An 18,540-nucleotide genomic window follows, 5' to 3' on the forward strand; every position below is an offset into this window, starting at 1 on the left:
AGGCAAGAGGCATCATTGTCACCATGAATGCGAGAAGAAACAAAGGATATATGTCTTGAACCAGTTTATTGAGTGCCTATCTGCTTTGAGAGCGGTCTCAACCGCCCTCAACGCCACTCCAACATCTTTACGAGATTGGAGCTTCGCTTAAGCAGCAATGGTGACCTCAACCTCGACACCGGCGTCGATGTTGACAATGATCTGCTTGACGACCTCGGTAGGGGCGTGGAGGCTGCATAACAAAAATAACTAAGATTAGCGGTTGTTTCCCCCCCAATGATGCCATAGAAAGCGGAACAGAAACAGGATAAAGGAAAGAGAAGGGAAGGGAAGACGCACTCGATGAGACGCTTGTGGATGCGCATCTCGAAGCGGTCCCAGGTCTTGGAACCCTCACCGCAAGGGGTCTTGCGGGGAGTGACGGTCAGGCACTTGGTGGGCAAGCGGACGGGGCCCTTGGCGCGGAGGTCCTTGGTCTTTGCGCGGTCGATGATCTCGGAGCAGACCTTCTCGAGGACCTGGACCTTGCGGGAAGACAGGGTGATGCGGATCTTGTGGCTCTTCTGAACGGGAAGTATTAGCGATCTCTGCTGGACGTCGTCTCCCTAGCTTCGGCATGGGAGCTGGCAGAGGGTGATGACGGGGTGAACACGAACAGCCGGCTCCTGGACGTCCTTCTCGTTCTTCTGGTAAGACATTTTGAAACGGCTTCACGACTCGAACGGATCGGTTTGATAGGGATTGAAGATGGCGCGATCTGCGTTGCGGCAAAGTGATGAGGCCGTTGGTTGATTTTTTGGATTGCTGTTGTTGTCGGAGAGGAAAGTGGAAAAGTTCCAAGCCAATATCGCAGAACTTCTTTTTTTGGTGGGGTTGCCAAATTGTAGGGCTCTCGCTGTGCGCTGCGCTAGTCCCGTTATGGAGACGTGCACTTCTGAGTGATTGCAGTGCTGCGATTGGTCCGCTGCGGCTGGGGGGGGTCGGCGAAAGATGGATCTGGTTTTGGCTAACCGAAAGGGGACGAAGCCTTCTGGGTCCAATGAATCATCCGGCGATGATGCAGGTGCTTTGAGTGAGAGAGGGAGAGAGTGTGTGAGTGAGTGAGAAGCTTCAAGGGCGGAGAATTGCTTATAAGGAGACGAGACGGCTGTTTTTTCCAACTCCCGGAACTGCGGACCATCTTCAACGTCGTCTCGATTTTCAAAGCAGAAAAGAAGTGAGGAAACAGCGGTCATGAGCTCCTCTCTCCCGCCGTTTGCGCCGTTCCCAAAGGCCTCGTGGCGGCAACGCATCTCACCAGCCGAGTGGGAAGCTCTATCAGAAGCCTGGATCGCCCTCTCACAAGCCTACCTCGCCCTGGACGACGCCGCATTCGACAAGGAGGCCTCGGCAGACGACAGCTCCCTAACGGCATTCGTATCGACATTCGTCGAGGAGACAGCAGCAGCAGAGTCCGACGCAAAGACGATAGTAGCTTCGTCACCCCGGCTGCTCAAGACGATATTCCGCCTCACATCACGCATCCTCACAGCTTCCCCTCCTCCTCCTCCTCGGCTGCTGGACGTCCATTTCCTCGCCGGCTTCGCGCGGACGTTTCCAAAGAAGCACACGGCGCCCCTCCTGGCGCGGCTCTTCGCCAGCCACGCCGCCGCCGCCGCCGTCGAATCGTCGCTGCTCGCCCTCAAGAAGCTCCTCATCCCGCAGCTGGACGCCGGCAGCAAGGGCGACCTCAAGCTCGTCGAGCGGGAGCTCGCGCGGCTGAACCCGCTGCTGCATGCCTCCCCCGATGCGTGCATGCTGCTGCTCGCCGGGTCCGACTTCTTCGATGGCCTGGTGACGTGCTTCCGGGTCGTCAATCCGCCCCTGCGCAAGACCATCGTCACGACCGTCTACCTGTGTCTCGTCGGGTTGACAGAGGTGGAGCCTCCGAAATGGTCCATGATTAGCGATCAGCTGTATGCCATTCAGGTTGCTGCCGAAGCGCACAGGAAGGGGCCCCTGAATCCCAACGACTCTCTGGGGGCGGATCTTGTGACGAACACGCCGATACTCAAGACGCTGCTCCGGAAAGTAGAATCATCAGCATCAGCACCCTCCAACATCAAACATCGCATCACAGCACTGGAATCCTTCAAATCAGGCATCATCGTCCGGCCAAAGAAGCTGGTCAAGAGAAAGTTGGACAAGGGCAAGGGGAGAGAAGCACCCGAGGACGTGCATGCGGAGATGCATGTGCACCAGATGAGTCAAATAGCTCATGTGCAAGACCTCTTCCCAGATCTGGGCGCTGGTTTCATAGTAAAATGCCTGGATGAGTATCACGACAACGTCGAGCAGGTCATTGCGAACCTGATCGATGAAACGCTACCGCCCCATCTCGCTACTGCAGACAGGAGCGAGCCATTGTGAGTCTCATTCTTCATGTGCTCTCATCCATGAGAGGCGACTTTCCGTATAACTAGGCTAACTTTGTGTAAAAGATCACATTCACAACCCGACATCAAACCACACAAAGACCTCGCCCCCCGCTCAACACCCCCCCAACTCCCCACGAGGCGCAACGTCTTCGACGACGACGAATTCGACCGCCTGGCAATCGACGCATTCAAGCTCTCCTTCGGCAAGAGGAACCCCGGCAGGACCGCCGACGACGTCCTCAAGGACAAGTCCACGGCCCCCAACAAGGCCGCCATCCTCTCCGCCCTCGCGGCGCTCGACCCGGACGACGACGAGCGCGACGACACCTACGACGCCGCCGACGTGGGCGGCACCGTCGACGCCGGCAGCAGCAGCCTGGACGCCGACGGCAACGAGGAGCTGCTCTTCCGCGCGTTCCAGGCGGGCCCCAAGGTCTTTGGCAGAGACGCCGAGACGAGGAGGAGCGGCGCGCGCGGGAAGCTGCGGGACGAGACGGGCATGGCCGACGAGGCCATCGAGGGGTGGGCCGTCATGCTGCAGCGGAACCCGGCGCAGATGAAGCGCCTCGAGGCAAAGTATGCGTGGAGCGGCCAGCAGGCGCAGCTCGAGCGCACGTCGTGGAGGGCTGCTGCCGCCGCGGGTTCAGGCGCCGAGGAGAGCGATCCGGACGGAGGCAGCAGCTCGAGTAGAGGCGGCAGAGGCGGCCGCGCAAGAGGAGGGGGGAGGAGGACGTGGTCGGGGCGGAGGAGGTCGTGGCAGGGGGGGCGGCAATGTCGCCGGGCCGACGGGGGAGAAGGAGACGGAGGTGGCGAGGAAGAATAAGGAGGCGCATAAGGGGGCGAGGGCGAATCATAACAGGCGGGATGCGAGGGCGAAGAAGATGGCTCGCGGAGGGTTTGCAGGATGAGGTCAGCAGTGGTATAGAGGGTAAGGCGTTGTTTTTATTTCTTACTCTGAACCGGATCAGCTAGAAGGTCATGGCATGGGTAAACGTGATAGGTCTCAGAACAATATGTCATGGGTACTGAACGAGATGGGGAAGCCTAGGCACATCTCGCTGATATAGACTATAACAAGAGTCGAAGCAATGTCTGCCAAAGATATAAAGTAATGAGCCTCGGCAGCATCATATGAAATCCAATCTGACAAAAACAGAGCATGTTGCAATTTGTGAATATATCAATTTGCGTCTCTAAACAACCCATAACGCAAGACAGCCCATCAAAACGCCTTTCCAATAACCCATATATCTCCCCATTACCTTTCTCCCCTTTTTACAACCCCTCATAAAGCCCCTCAACCACATTCCCAAGCATCTTCAACCCATAATACCTCGCCACCCTCCTCATCACCCCCAGCTTCCGCACAACCTCCTCCCTCGAAAGCACCGCCTTCCACCCCCCGCTGCAGGTGCAGTGCTCCATAAAGTCATTGACCCTCAGCGCGCCGCACCGCTCGCACTTGAGATCCTGCACCGCCCACTCCGTCGCCCAGCCCTCCACCATGGCCAGCAGCCGCTCCTCGAGGCCCACCCGGTCGAACTCGCTGCCGCAGAAGCCGCACTGCCGCCGCCGCCGTTGTCGCCGGGGGCGCCAATCAGGTCCTCGTCGCGGCAGAAGTCGAGGTCTCGCGCCATGGTGCAGCTGTCGCACGACACTTGCAGCAGCTTCAGGCTCTCCGAGGGGTTCGTAAAGGTGCCCTCCTTGGAGAACTCGCGAATCTCAAAGAGGGCGAGCAGTTCTTTGCGCAGGAGCCTTGCTTCGAGCGTGATGTTCTTGTCCAGCGAGAGGACCTGCATGATGGACTTGACGAGCTCGAGGATCGGGTTGCGCAGCTGGAGGTGCGAACCGGGCAACGAGGGGAAGCTGTAGTCTTCCGCCAGCTCCGGATGCAGGAGCTCGCGCTTCTGCTGGTTGATCAGGCCGATGATGACCTTCTTGAACGGCTTTTCAAAGGCTTTGCCCAAGATGATTTGCGTGTCGCCGTCGAGCTCTTGGTTTCTATTCGGCAGCTGGGTGAGCCGCGGAGTCGAGTCGGGGTCATTATTCTCCGGACGTTTGAGCTTATGCATGAGCTGGATGAACTCAATCACCCAGTCCTGGAAGATGGGCTGTAGCCGGAGAGGCAAGAATGTGGCCATCTGCCAGTGCATAATCGTCTCCAGGTTCTGCTCGTCAGAGTCGGCAACCTGCTGGCAGGCTTTTCCACCGTAGTTGAATTCGTCGTACCACACAAGGTAGTCCCAATACTCCTTGATCTCAAGATCGATGAAGTGAAACAGCGACTTGCTCTTGATCGACTTGATGATGTACTGGCTGTAAGCAAAGGCGTTGCCGACCTCCGCCTTGGTTGTCTGCAGAATCAGTCGGTTTGCACTCGCAAAGATGACCTGTGAGCCGACACGCCTGAAGTCTGCCATGAGCTGCTGAAATGCCTTCCGCGACATCATCTGCACATAGTAGTGCAGTGCTCGGTCGTACATGAATGAGTCCGGATTCTCGACCCATCGGACAAGATGCTGAACGAGTACATCGGCCATCGTACTGCCCTTGCAAGCCTCTGCCCACCATGCCTTGACCATCTCGCGGAGGACCAGCACTCCGGCATTGGCGAATCCATTCTCCGAGGCCAGAATCTCTGATCCGTCAGCTGTAGGATTGAAGGAGATTGATTCAGCGCCTTCCAGCTCGTTGATCAGGGACGAGGTCAATATCGTGTTGATGGCGAGGTTGCGGACGTCCAGATCGATGCAGACAGACGAAAAAGTCCCCGGATTGTTGATGCTAGGCATCTTGACAGTGTCAAGAGACCCCGTAATATCGTCCTTTTCATAGCCAGCGTGGTCAGGCCGGGGATCGGGAGACCACCACAACACAACGCCGTTCGCCTGTAGCCGCCTGGCGTACGCAATGTCGATCAGGAACCGAGGATCATCACGCTCCAAGTTGCACAGAGGCACGTCGCCGTAGCGCGCCAGGGCCGTAAGGTGCAAGATCCAGGATCCCAGGCCCAAGTAGTGCCCAACCAGACGCCGGGCAACGACCGCTTGCCAGCCAAGAGGCGGTAGTGCGCTGTCAGAGGCATCGTATTTGAGCGGCAGTACCGGAAACTCGCCCAGAATAGGAATGTCATGAACAAGAAGGTTCCGCTGAGACGACTGGATAACCATCATTTGAGGTCGTGACTCGTCTTTGCGGAGCTTTCGGACCACATCAGCGACCTCCAAATGAGCCTTGCGCCGTGTCGTCACCTGGGTGACCTTGAAGGTGATCTTCTCTTGATACTTGAAGCAGTCTTGCCAGTTCGTCCCCGCAGCTTCCTCTGCTCTCTTTGCCAGCAGTTCCGAGTACAACCTCGTTATATTTGGGAGATCCGATCCAGAATCACGCCCTTTCTGCAGTATCACGACGTAAGCCTGGTCGCTCGTCGTCGAGAACAGACCAAAGATCTGGCGATCTCCCGCAGTAATGTGCGAGATGTAGATGTAAGCCAAGGGAGATGACTCTAGATAGGTCTTTGGCTTTGCAGGTCGTTTCAGCCCCATCAGGTCAAAGCCTTGCTCGAGACCCTTGCCAAGGACAGCCTCTTGTTCCTCGTCAATGGTGCATAGGTTACCCAGCCGGAGCACTGCGCGAATATTCAGGGGCACTTGCTTTTCATACACACCCTCTACACTAGGATGGTTGAACAAGAGCGAGAACTTCTCCGTTTCGTTAAAGTACACGTCCTCGGGCACAGTGAGCTTGAAGAGATGCTTGGACTCGTGGCCGTTGGGGAGAGTATAGTTGACTTGCTCAACCTCGCACCCGGCAATCTCCACATCTGGCAGCTCTTCCTTTTTGAGATTGAGAAAGATCTGGCGTGGGACGTTGATTTTTAGCGTGTGAATCTTTGCATCGATCAATACGTGCGCTGTCACAATGCCCGGGGTATCAGTGGCTTTGAGATGAAGCAGCTGCCACGTATTCATAAACGTCAGGTGAGCCTGCTTCATAAAGGTCTGCTGAATGTTGCTGCTGAGGTTGCCTCTCCTCTCACCAAACAGCTGTCTCCTGCGAATGCGTGCCTGTTTCTGTAGCTTCCACTTCTTCTTCTGATACTGCAAGAATCCAACATAGTCATCCGATGGATCAGGCATGGCGCTTGGCAAAGCGGCAACGGGATTGGGCCGCTCCTCTGCCGGCTCAGGAGATTTGCGCTTCTGCGAGGTAGCTTGCACCTGCGACGATGCGATGAGTGCCCCGAGCTGTTTGGGTTTTAGCAGCTTGGAGCCAAAGTCCTCCATGTCATCCGCGCGAGGTCCGTTGATATTCGTAATATCTGCCAGCGGCTCTTTGCTGCTGAAGAGGTCCGTGAGTTTCTTTTGCTTCATCTTGTCGTCCTTGATATTGATCCTTCGCTGAAGCCAGTCGGGGTGAGGCACTCGCGGCACGGGATTGCGCACTTTCTGCAGCGCGGCAGGGATCGTGATGAGTTTCTGGATGACGGAGCCCAGACGTTCCAAGTAGTAATCCCAGTCCAAAAGAGCCCGAGGGTCAGTATCTGCAGGCTCCTCTTTGAGCCACTTCTTCAGGTAGGCGCGCTTCACGGTTTCTTCGGCGGAGAAGATGGCGACGGGAACGGCCCGCTCCGTAACGGGTGCATTTCGAGGTCGAGAACAGATAATGAACTTACAGTTCAATCCCTTGTCCTTGACCATCTGCTCGCCCAAGAAGTCGGCAAGACGTCGTGCTGTTGTGATACTGGTAGACTTCTGACTGCCGTACTCCTCGAGGGTCTTGGACATGCTTCGATTTTCAGAAATCAGCTCCATCAGCTCTTCATCGGCTAGAGTAGATCCCTTGTTGTGCAGCACATCCAGCCACTGGTTTGCAACCTTTGCCACAGCAGTATAGCATTGCGTCAAATCTTCTCCTTCCAGGAAGAACTTGAAAATCTGTTGCTGGAAGATCTTGATCAGCTTGAGCTCACCACGACGCTTCACTTCGAATCCTTTCAGCTCTGCCAGACTGCCATCGTCATTGAAGACGGCATATCTCTTTTTCAAATTCTTATCTTCTTCTTTGGACGTGGGCAAAATCATGGCCTTGTACGGCCCATCGACTTCAAAGAAGATGGAGTTGTCGCTGTGGGTTTCGTATCTGAACGTTTTGGGATCGACCAAAGTCTGATACTGGTGGTTGGTGAACTTGTCATGCACAAGGTGGTTAAGCATGACGCAGGGATAAGAAACGTTCATCTTCTTCCCGTTCTTGAGTTTGAACGAAAAGTTCTCCGGAAAGGTCGCCGGGAGCATACACCAAATACCGTCGGTGTCCAGCTCGAGAGGCCGGCCGAGGCGCTCGACAAGCTGACGAGCAAGTTGAATAATGGTTGCTCCCGTTAAGCAGGTGACGCCCGCCATTTCCATGGAGTACCAGCGAGAGCCTTTTCTCATGACGTATCCGTAGAACGAGTTCAGGATGACCTTGTGTGCAAGCTGTAGAGAGTCGTACACAATACTCATCTTTTTCGCATCCTCAATCTCGCTGCCGGGGGCACCAGCTGCCTTCAGCGCATCCGTCTTGCCCTTCCAAATCTTTGCCTTGCCCTTGTAATCGTATCGACGATCACGGAAGTCGCGAACAGTGTTGATGTAGAAGGGATTTTCTCGCTGGCAAATGATTGCCTCTCGAACAATTGTGGTAGAGTCGTGGATCTTGTGATATACTTTCTGGGAGTAGAGCTGGAGACGTTTCCTCACCAGGTTCGCCTGTTCATCGGCACTCAACTCCTGGAATGTCCTAGGGGGGGCCTTTGGTGTTTTGCCAGGGAACTTTTCGTTCTCCAGAGCATGCCGGATCATGTTGTACTCGTCTCTCTTCGCCGGTATGTACTCTCCTCTCCAAGCCCAGGGTAGTCGTCGATCACATGTTTTGCCTGGCCGATTGAAATCGCAGGCCGCGCAATCCGATTCTGAAATCATCGAATCCGGTTGCAATCTGTTCGTTGTCATGATATTCGGGTACATGGAGGCGACATCCAAATGGTAAATGAGTGGCCTCTCGTTGCGATTAGGCGTCTCTTTCAGATTCAGAAGCTTGCTCATGATCTGCTGCTTGACTTCGTCGTAGTTGGTGACGTCGTCGAGAGACTTCTTCTCCTCGACCGTAATGACGAACTTGAGCGCATTGTCCAGGTCTCGTAGGAGCTCGTCCACTGCACCGGGATCAACCGCAAAGTTGACAGGAATGTCCGATCGAAACACTCCGGCTTCGATACTCTCGACGTGACCGCCGACGTATGTCTCGGAATCGAGTAAATGGCCGTCCCAGAATGCCTCTTTTGGGGTGACGTGCTTGTTTGGCAGTACAATCTCCTGTTGATATGCCTGCACCATCAGAAGCATTTCACAGAGAGTACCAGTACCCTTTCTGAGGGTATCGTCTGCCCCCAATGGCAGAATCGTACAGAGCGAGAAAATGAAGGGGTGTACGTATTTCATGTACAGATAATAGGTTGCAACGGCATCGGAAACTGAGTATTCTGCCAGTGTCTGTGGTCTCTCGGACGCATATGGTGTCATCAGTTCCGGGTCGAGCTCGTCGGGGTCGTATCCCAGCTTGGCGACAGTCACGGCCTTCAAGCCTCGAGATCCCTGCGGCAGGTAAGAGTCTCGGTTGACCCAGTGGAAACAGTCCATGTGAACACTGTAGCTGCACTTGTACTGATCTTCGCTGTCCTTTTTCCAGCCAATCTCTTGGTACATGTCGATGCCGTTGACGCTCGCCCTCGCCTCGACAAAGGGCCAATCGAAGAAGTCACCGTTGTACGTCGCGATGACAGTCGGACGAGCTTCCTTGATGTGGAGAAAGAACCTCTCAATGACAGACTTTTCATCCGGCTCGTTGAAGATCATAAACGGGCCGGGGTACTCGGGCTTTGGTGTATAGTCGAAGTCGCCAATGTCTTCGGAAATGATTTCTCGGTTGGTGATTAGGAATCCTTGGCCGTCAATCATGTACGATATCATCATAATCTGATCGGTCGCGGCATCGGGGAACTTCAAGGGTAGCTTTGACGTCTCGATATCGTATGCCATGACCACGGGATCAGCTGGCAAAGACCGACCCTCGTTCAATGTGACTTTGGTGACGCCATGCTTCGCTTCAACAAAATACCATTTTCCCACTCTAATGTCTAGGAAGCCAGTTAGCCAAAGCCCAAGCCGTGCCACAGCCAAGGGCATGTACCTAGATCTATCATTACTCTAACGTGGTATGGAACATCGTATTCGCGTATATCGACGATGAAGTCGCTCGCTTCAGAAATGGAAGTACTCGTGTTTCGCTCGTCATCTCGTAAATCGTTATCAAAAAGGTCAAAGTTGCCATTGTTCCTGCAGTGATATGCGTGTTAGGCCCCGCCACAGCATCTCAAGAACTATCTCGACGTCAGGGGGTGGTGGAGGATACTGACGTGGCAACCTCGGCGTAGGCATCCATGGCATTCATGTTCTTCTTGTTCTTCTCCGCAATCGGCAAAACGTCTCTTCTCGCGGCCATCAGATCGTTGACATTGGCGAATCTGAGCTCAATGAATGTGCGTCGGTAGCCCATCAGGTGATTTGGCATGCTGAGATCTTCCTTCTCTATCCTCCTGATTGCTTTCACGACGCCTCCGCCCGGTACCCTCTTCACCCACTCTTCCACTTCAGACTCTCGGCCCTTTTTGACCGCAATGATGAAGTAGGGGTCATATTCGACCGTCGCTTTGAAGGTGCTTCCATCGAGCTCGATGAAGTAGCAGTCCAGCGCCGCTCGACCGCCCGGTATCCTCTCGTCTTCGACAGAGGTCGGCTGAACATTGACTAGCCAGCCTTCCTTCTTCTTGCCGCTCTCGTACCGGGCAAAGCCCATCCTGTCGTCGATGCTCTGGGCCAGACGAGTGCGCTCCCACTTTTCGTCGGCAGAGGTACCTTCGGCCCTCGAGGAGGCAGCGAAAGTCCGAGTTTTGGCGCCATGATAGGCAGTTTTACCTCCTCGCTTGTAGCCCTTTGTCGGGCGTCGAAGGGATGTGTTCGGCATCCTCGAAGGCGGGCGACTGGAAAGAGACTGCTGCCGAGTTGACAATTGGAGAAACTCGAACTTAATCGGTTGATGGGCCCGTCATGGATTATGGCGTTCTGCTGCACAAAACTGCTATAAAGACAGATTGCTATTCGCATGCAGCAGCTGTTGCTGTCCTCTCTGTTAGTGCAGTGCAGAATGCTCAGAGCCTTGTCCGGGCGAGCAAACAGAGATCCAACAGAGCCCAGCAACAAAACGACAACGGCCCGCACAGGCTGTTCGGCAAAGATGTGTGTGTAGTAGTACCTTGTGTGTGTCCAGTGAGACGCGTCTAGACGCGTGAAAACGCGAATGGATCTGGCCAGTACGCGCCACATCTTTAATTGATTCCAGCCACAACCAGCAGCTTCGCACAGCCACACCCCACCAACAGCAGCAATTCGAGTATAAATCGTTCCAAGCGTCATAGCAGCCCATCAGAGGGACCGCTCACAAAAAAGGCGACTGCCGTCCATGCCAGCAATCCGACAAACAAGGTAGCCAGAAATGGCCCCGACCAACGACGACGAGCGGCCTAATGCAAACGAAAAGGTGCTGCATGTGTGGTCTAAGCCGATAGCGGAGGGCGATCAGGTTCCCGGGTCTCAAGGGCCGGATAAGAACCCGGACGGGACCCCGAGAGGCTCCAAGTCTGCCTTTACAGAGGCCGTGTCGATGATCAAGAAGGAGGATTTTGCAAACGTTGCGAACACGCCTTGCGCGCGGCAAGGACTGTTGACGGGAATTGGGGCGGGCGCCGGCCTGGGCGGCCTGAAGTTTGTGATTCAAGGTAACGGCTCTCGAAACCCGAGTGCGATACAGGGAATGGCCAGGTTTTGGGTAGCTGACGGTCTTCGTTACGACAGGCAATGCGACCAAATCGGCCAATTGGGCGGTTGGCTTCTTCATTCTGAGTAGCATAGCCTCATACGAGTACTGCCAATACCGACGGCGCGCCGAGAAGATCCAGATGAAGCGACACATCGAGGTGGTGACGCAGAATCGGAAAGAGCAGGCAAGGAAACTGGCCGAAGAGAGGCGCGAACAGCTGAGGATAGAGGAAGAGCAAAAAGCACGAAACAGGGCTTGGTATAAGTTTTGGTAAAGGGTAGGCAGATGAGCTGCCATGTACTATTACGTGTAAAAAATATAGACTCTGCTTGGGATATCACGGCAATCTTCAGATCGATGCACTGTACGCGAGGAGCGCAAGGTGCACAAGTTGACAATTGAAGCGCCAATGGAACAGTTGGCCTTACTCTGGTATATCGAATGCCAATCAGAAGCAGGACTGCTATGAACTCTGAGCTGAAAAGGAAAAGAATAGTACAAAAAAAGCAGAAACGACTAGATAGAAGATCTCTCAACGCCAGGCGGCCTACTTTTGCAGAAGCCGTCCTCTTATCCTATGTCCCTTGTCTGCCCCCAAAAGCCGAGATTCGTTCATGTCATCAAGAAAACTGCCCCTCAAACGCCGCCATTGAGACGACATCTTCCAAAGTCAGCGTCCGTCTCAATGTCAATCCCCATGTCCCATATACCTGTCGAAATAGAAATCTCAATTCACAAGTGTCCATAATCATGCCGTCATGGTCAGGTTCCTATTCTCTCCATCCATGAACCTAACCCTCCTCGAAGGCGGCGACTTGCGATCTCGCCTTGCCGAAAGAGCCAGTTCTCCCCGGCGTCTCTGCATTCTCTTGTTTCTGGCGTCATTCTCCTCTCGTTTCCGGTATTCGGCCATTTGCTGTCGTCTCTTCATGATCCGGGCATGTGCAAGAGCAGGGGTCGGCTTGAATCCCACGCCGTTGATGCCTGTGCCATCGTCATCTTTGTCATCAGGGTCGTAGATTGTGATTTCGTCCTCGTGCCAGGTCAGTGAGGCGCGCAAAGGATCTGCAACTTCGGCTTCGTCGTCGGCATCAGATTGTCCGTCTTGAGGGTTCCCTTTCCTGAATCGGAGAGGCGGAGTGCCGGCCCTCTTCTTTTTAGGCTGTGGCTCAGACGTGGGATTGATCGAAGGTGATGCTGTGCCGGTCTGGAGCAGACCTTCGGTTGAGGGCTGTACTTGTGCAGACACCACGGAACGATCGACCATTTCCACAGCGGCGGACTCCATCTCCGGTACCGGTTTGGGCTGTGCCTCGGGCTGTGGCTGTATCGGTGCAATGGTACGTGCCTCCGGGTCTGGTTTATGGCGTTTTCTCGCAGACGCATCCGATTCCACGTCCATCTCATCAGCAGCCTCGACGACCGAGCCGCCGTTCCCAAGCGCAAGGCCGCGGAACCTGTGGACCACGGTGGACGAGCGAGGGCTGCCTGTGTCCTCCAAAGGGCCGGCAGCGGAGAGATCAAACGAGAATATCAAGGGCGATACAGAGGCGTGTGCTCCTCTCTTCCGCTTGGGCGTGACGTTTACGATATCTGTCATTGTTCCCGGGTATTTGGTCCGTTACCGGGCAGTTGGAGATGTGAGGATGATGGCGACCGGGGGCTGGCGAAGAGCGCTGATGAGAAAACGGCGTGAGAGCAAGAGCGAGAGAGCGCACGAAGGAAGCCGGCAGATGTCATGCAATGGGGGCCGCGGAGGGCGGTCAAGCAATATGTGTGGCCGACGAGCGAAAAGATATGAGTCTGGGGTTCTGAGAGCAAAGTGAGAGACGCGCAGACGGCCGGGTGGAACGCTGCAGCTGCCACATCGGCGACATGGGCGGCGTCCAATCGAGGTGAGGTGACTTGAGGTGAGTATGTTCTGTTCAGTTCAGACTCAGGCTGTCGCTGTGCATTGCAGGTTGAGCTGACTGTGCCTTGCGACTGCGACTGCAACTCTACAGTGCCTCCAACTGGCTCCGGCTGACGTTGCAGGAGCAGCGTCACAAGACCAGCGCCGACTTGGATCCCGTTGAAGCGCCACGTGGGGAGCGGCGGCGATTGGATCTGATCAAATGGCACTGGACTCTGGCTGACAGTCGGCAACAGAAGCGGGCGGTGGGGGCGAGAACTGGATGGGACCAGACGGCACAAAGCCCTCTGTAAGGCACAGGCACAGGTACCGTTTGCGCTGACGGTGGCTTCTGATTAGACACCTCTGTGAGGCTTGTTGTAGGTGATTATTGTGGAAGGGCATGCGCATATTGGAAAAGCTGCGAATCGAGCGCATCGCAGGGTAGCAGCATGTAGATTCTCTAACGCTTTCCAGCGCCGTTTGCCCGAGCTCCACAGGGGTCCTGTACTGTATGTAAGGTACTGTATCATGCTTGCCGAGCAGAGTTCAGTTGCCACCAAACATTTGCCATTGTTTGCTCTTCAGGATACAGGTGATAGAGTAGCCCACCGGAACTTCGCCAACCCCCCAAGATTGCCAGCCCTTTTACACCAAAAGTACTATGTTTTTAATATGCATTATAAAATCAGGCTAATATCTAAAATAAGAGATACTTTAAATATAGCTATTTAAATAGCCTAACATGATATACCTATTATTTAAAAAAATCCAATTAAATTATTTTTTATAAAAATACTTACTTAAACTTAAGGCTTAGAAAATATTAGTATTTTACTAGTATTTACTAGTATTTCCTTAATAGATTTTAAAGTATAATTAAAAATTAAAATAATATTAAAAGAATTTACTTTCTTAATATTAATAATATTTATATTAATATAGTCTTAGTAATATTAATAGCTTACTTAAATTACTAATTATAAGCTATTTTATTTTAGTTTTAAATTTCCCCTTAATAAAATTTATTAAGGATATTTAAATTTAAGTATATAGTATTAAATAAGCTAAATAATATAATTTCTTTTATTTATTATAAATAAATAAAACTTTAGCTATTATAATATAAGACTTTTATTATATATAGATTTTTTTAGAATTATTTATTAATTAATTAGATCTGTTAAGAAAATACTAGTAAATACTAGTAAAATACTAACAGTTTTTAACCTTTAACTTTAAGTAAGTATTTTTATATAAAATAATTTAATTAGATTTTTTTAAAATATACTTATATATACTTTAGCTAATAAACTATATATAAAGACCTTATATAGGCTTTTTAATTATAGAATTGATTTTATATTAGTAATTAAAAAAGTAGCACTTTTGGTGTAAAAGAGGTGGCGATCTTGGGGGGGTGGCCAACTTCCGGTGGGAGACTCTAGATGGCCATGAGTATAGCGCAAAGAATAGGAAAACAATACATGATACGGCTGGATATCAGTAGCCTTGCGGGTTGTTTTTCTTTTGTTTGTCGCTCACATAGTCACTTGGTTGCAGTTTGCCTTTTGGATACCGACGTGTTTGAGCGGATATTCACCCGTGCAGCCCTTGTAGTACATTAAAGCATGGAGGATGAGTGAGAAAGCGGCTGTTGTGCAGCTTGGTATCACTTCCATGTTCAAAATGGCAATATCATAACTACCTATACTAAGGTAATATAGTATCAATGAGCTATTGCATGTTCAGATAAATCAGGACATTACCTTGTCTGATATACGAGTACCTCAGTGCTAATGGCAGGCATTCCGGCTATATTGAATCGACTCGGAGCCCCGGCCTTGGAGAACCTGCAAAGCTCCAACTCTCCAACAGCCGAATCTCCAACAAAATCACTCGCAAGTCTCCAAATTTACCCCGCCATCTGCCCCGCCGTCATGGATGATGCCCTGTAAATGTACTTCCCAGTGCGAACGCGGTGGATCGTCCAGCAAGGTTCGCATATCCGCTCATGCGTGCTAATGAACGACGGAGCTTGGAGAGTCGCAAAACAGCCTGAATGAGGCAAATGGGGAAATACCAAGGCGAACTGCGCAATATATCCGAGAGAATCGCCCGTTGATGCGCATAGCTTCTCCATAGTTTGACGCCATTACATTCTTAATTCTTCTTCAACCTGCCTTGGGTACCTTGCTTTCAGGTACCGAGCTCTGTGCAGTCATTCCGTGTGGGACAATATAAACATCGCCGAGCTCGCCTCCTCTCTCAAGTTGAACTCCCGTCTCATCCCGCTTCAATCACCACCTCGCCACATCATCCTCATCACCCTCTTTCACCCTTCGCCATGACCGACGCAGTCTTCAAGTTCCTCCCCCTCGGGGCCATCATCCAGTCCTTCAAGGTCAAGGACACAAACATCGTCCTCGGCTTCCCCGAGCAGGAGCACTACGTCAAGTACAACACGGCCTACTTCGGCGAGACCATCGGCCGCATCGCCAACCGCATCAAGGACGCCCGCATCGACAGCCTCAACGGCGGCAAGTCGTACACGCTCGCCGCCAACGACGGGCCCAACAGCCTGCACGGCGGCAACGAGGGCTGGGGCAAGCGCATCTGGAAGGGCCCGACGCCCGTGGGCACCAGGCAGATCCCCGGCGTCGACGGCCTGCGCGGCGGCGAGAGCGTCGAGTTTACCCTGCGCAGCGAGGACGGCGACGAGGGCTACCCCGGCACCGTCGAGGCAAAGGTCGTCTACACCACCGGCAACCAGGTCGTCAACGGCAACGAGGCCATCGTCCTCGGCATCGAGTACGAGGCCCGGCTAGTCGGCGGCGCCGACGAGACCGTCGTCAACATGACCAACCACTCCTACTTCAACCTCACCGGCGACGACAACATCGCCGGCACCACCGTCACCCTCGCCACCAACAACCACCTCCCCGCCGAGGACGACTCCATCCCCCTCGGCGGCCCCGTGCCCTTCCCCGGCATCGACACCTCCAAGCCCTTCGCCCTCGGCGCCGAGGAGCCCAAGTTCGACCGCTGCTTCACAACCACCACCGACCCGTCCTCCGTCCCCATCGACACCCGCTCCCAGCCCCTTGCCCTCAACCTCTCCGCCTTCCACCCCAAGTCCGGCATCCACCTCGAGGTCCTCAGCACGGAGCCCTCCTTCCAGTTCTACACCGGCGACCTGACCAATGTGCCCGCCGCCGAGGGCCTGCCCGCACGAGGCGCACGGAGCGCCTTCTGCTGCGAGCCCGGCCGCTGGATCAACGCCTGCAACGTCCCTGAGTGGAGGAACATGGTCCTCTTGAAGAAGGGCGAGACGTATGGCGCGAGAATCGTGTACAAGGCTTGGACAGAATAAAGTGAGAGGTATTGCAAGCGGTTAGCGTATAGTAACGACGAAACGTTTTTCATGACACATTCTCTTTTTGTATCCCATCGTCTGCTTTTCTCAGTTGCTGTTACATAAAACTTGTACATGGAAGAACAAAAAATGAACAGAATAAACGCATAACCGGTACCGTGTTGCCCTCCTGGTCGTAAACCCAACGCCATGCCACATGAGTCATGCAGTGAATATCCCGCCTGCTCCCTGAGTAAATAAACACTTGATAAATGACCAGCGGTCGGCTGTCCCTAGTCGGAATCGCTCTCGTCTCCTAGAAAGGCCAGATCCGCATGGGCCTTTCTGCGTCTCGCAGCAAAAGAAGTCGGCTCGTCGTCCTCATTGTCATCGTCATCGCGGTCCTCTCCGCTTTCCGGCTTCGCTACCTTTGTAGCGGCCTTGGTACTGCCCCTGCTGGCCCTTCCGCCAGAGCTTGTTCCCCAGAGTCGATCCATCTCCTGAGCAGCCTCGACATCTGCTTGCAGCTCTCGCATCTCCTTGATCTCGCGGGCCTTGGCCTCGGAGAACCGCCCATCCATACCAACGTCCGCCAGCATCTTCTTCAGATGGCGGATCTTTGCGTTGGCATTGTCTCCGTACTGCTTCAGTTCGTTGTGCCAGAGCTTTCGAATCCCGCATTTCATCAAGTGCGATTGCAGTTTCTTGATTTCCGCTTCCTTGGGATCCTCCGGGGCAGCCTCCTTTTTGGTTGTTGATTTGGATGCCTTTGATTTTGATGAGGCCTCCTTTTTCTCGCCCCTCTTGCGCTTTGGAGGCGGTGGTTCGTCGATGACGTCGGAATACTCGTCCTCCTCGTTGATCTCGGGCTTGGATTCATCCTTTACATCCGCCTTTGCATCCTCGGCTCCTGAGTCGGGCTGAGCTTTCACTGACGGCTTGTTCTCGTCATCTGATGTCTCTCCCTTCTTGACACTTGCGTCTCCGCCAGCCTTGTGCTTAGATTTCGATTCATCATCTGATTCCTCTTTCATGCTTCGTTTCCGACTGGCAACAGGCGACGGGCTGTCTTCGAGCTTGGCATCTTCGTCATCGGAATCACCCGCCTTTACCTTGCGACGAGACACCAGCTTCTTGACCTTGGCTTTTGAATCTTTTGATGGGTTCTCATCAACGTCGGACTCCTCCTTCTTCTTCGCACCTCTCGATACTTTCTTCCGCCGCTTAGGTTCGGGAGACTCGACTTCGGACGATTGCCGCTTGATGCCAACTTTTGTGTCTGACTCATATTTCGGCTCAGAAGCGTCTTCCTCGAGCAATTTGTCCTGGGAACCATGGCATTGGCGGGGTCAGAAAAGACAGGCAGGGGCGGCAGCAGTTTGCTTGAAAGAGTGGTCAGACTTACGACTTGTTCTTTGATAATGGTCTTGCTCTTTTGCTTCCACGCATCGCTGGTGAAGAAGCCATCCTCCAGCCCGAGCTTTTCTTCAACGTGCCGTCGCACTTTGTTGACGGAAGTGCCATCGGGCTCTGCTTGGTACACCTCCCGGGTCCCCTCGACCAGCGCTTCTTTCAGCTTGGCCGCTGAAGGCGCCATCGTGATGGGGGAGATGAGGAGATGATTCAGATGCGGCGATTCGGCGTCTCTTTGGGCTTCAGCGACACGTGATGCATACGATGTTGAATAACGATGCGCTCGCTGCTGCCGATATTGCGAGAGGCGCGTCTGGGACGCGATCGGATTGTGATTGGAGAGACTCGAGTGAGGCTGTTGCTGGGCCGGAGCTGCAGTCGGTTTATGGGGCTTCGGGTTTGGGCGAACAAGGATCAACCCGCCAATCGGACCGGGGCGAGACGTGCTGGATGCGGCCAATGAAGCGGCGCATTCAACTTTTTAGTGGAGACCCAGCCTGAGGCTTGCAATGCGCATTTAGCTGCTGCTCTTCGTACTGTGCACA

General features: G+C 53.5%; 7 protein-coding genes across 7 annotated transcripts; 3 read left to right on the forward strand and 4 right to left on the reverse strand.

Annotated features, from left to right (window-relative positions):
* Window positions 1–30: 30 nt before the first annotated feature.
* BBK36DRAFT_1133816 (ribosomal protein S1) lies at window positions 31–698 on the reverse strand (the record flags this gene model as incomplete). The annotated part of the gene is made up of 3 exons (XM_024892116.1): window positions 31–232; window positions 340–563; window positions 657–698. 3 exons carry the CDS (start codon window positions 696–698, stop codon window positions 148–150), a joined length of 351 nt encoding a protein of 116 aa, XP_024745273.1. The 3' UTR covers window positions 31–147.
* Window positions 699–1,233: 535 nt separating this feature from the next.
* BBK36DRAFT_1173020 (hypothetical protein) lies at window positions 1,234–3,325 on the forward strand (the record flags this gene model as incomplete). Its single annotated transcript, XM_024895817.1, has 3 exons — window positions 1,234–2,405; window positions 2,481–3,103; window positions 3,144–3,325. The coding sequence occupies 3 exons, from the start codon at window positions 1,234–1,236 to the stop codon at window positions 3,323–3,325; spliced, it is 1,977 nt and encodes a 658-aa protein (XP_024745274.1).
* Window positions 3,326–3,856: 531 nt separating this feature from the next.
* BBK36DRAFT_1164602 (DUF1744-domain-containing protein) lies at window positions 3,857–10,484 on the reverse strand (the record flags this gene model as incomplete). The annotated part of the gene is made up of 3 exons (XM_024894663.1): window positions 3,857–9,597; window positions 9,651–9,796; window positions 9,877–10,484. 3 exons carry the CDS (start codon window positions 10,482–10,484, stop codon window positions 3,857–3,859), a joined length of 6,495 nt encoding a protein of 2,164 aa, XP_024745275.1.
* A 528-nt stretch (window positions 10,485–11,012) lies between these two features.
* Window positions 11,013–11,610, forward strand: BBK36DRAFT_1130575 (cytochrome oxidase biogenesis protein, Cox20 subunit; the record flags this gene model as incomplete). Its single annotated transcript, XM_024891854.1, has 2 exons — window positions 11,013–11,295; window positions 11,372–11,610. The coding sequence occupies 2 exons, from the start codon at window positions 11,013–11,015 to the stop codon at window positions 11,608–11,610; spliced, it is 522 nt and encodes a 173-aa protein (XP_024745276.1).
* Window positions 11,611–12,084: 474 nt separating this feature from the next.
* Window positions 12,085–12,936, reverse strand: BBK36DRAFT_1130425 (hypothetical protein; the record flags this gene model as incomplete). Its single annotated transcript, XM_024891842.1, has 1 exon — window positions 12,085–12,936. One exon carries the CDS (start codon window positions 12,934–12,936, stop codon window positions 12,085–12,087), a length of 852 nt encoding a protein of 283 aa, XP_024745277.1.
* A 2,638-nt stretch (window positions 12,937–15,574) lies between these two features.
* Window positions 15,575–16,600, forward strand: BBK36DRAFT_1173025 (aldose-1-epimerase; the record flags this gene model as incomplete). The annotated part of the gene is made up of 1 exon (XM_024895818.1): window positions 15,575–16,600. The coding sequence occupies one exon, from the start codon at window positions 15,575–15,577 to the stop codon at window positions 16,598–16,600; it is 1,026 nt and encodes a 341-aa protein (XP_024745278.1).
* Window positions 16,601–16,875: 275 nt separating this feature from the next.
* Window positions 16,876–18,179, reverse strand: BBK36DRAFT_1189849 (hypothetical protein; the record flags this gene model as incomplete). Its single annotated transcript, XM_024896641.1, has 3 exons — window positions 16,876–17,574; window positions 17,638–17,907; window positions 17,988–18,179. 3 exons carry the CDS (start codon window positions 18,177–18,179, stop codon window positions 16,876–16,878), a joined length of 1,161 nt encoding a protein of 386 aa, XP_024745279.1.
* Window positions 18,180–18,540: the final 361 nt, after the last annotated feature.

This window comes from Trichoderma citrinoviride (genome assembly GCF_003025115.1).
Source record: "Trichoderma citrinoviride strain TUCIM 6016 unplaced genomic scaffold BBK36scaffold_20, whole genome shotgun sequence".
NCBI classification, from domain to species: Eukaryota; Fungi; Ascomycota; class Sordariomycetes; order Hypocreales; family Hypocreaceae; genus Trichoderma; species Trichoderma citrinoviride.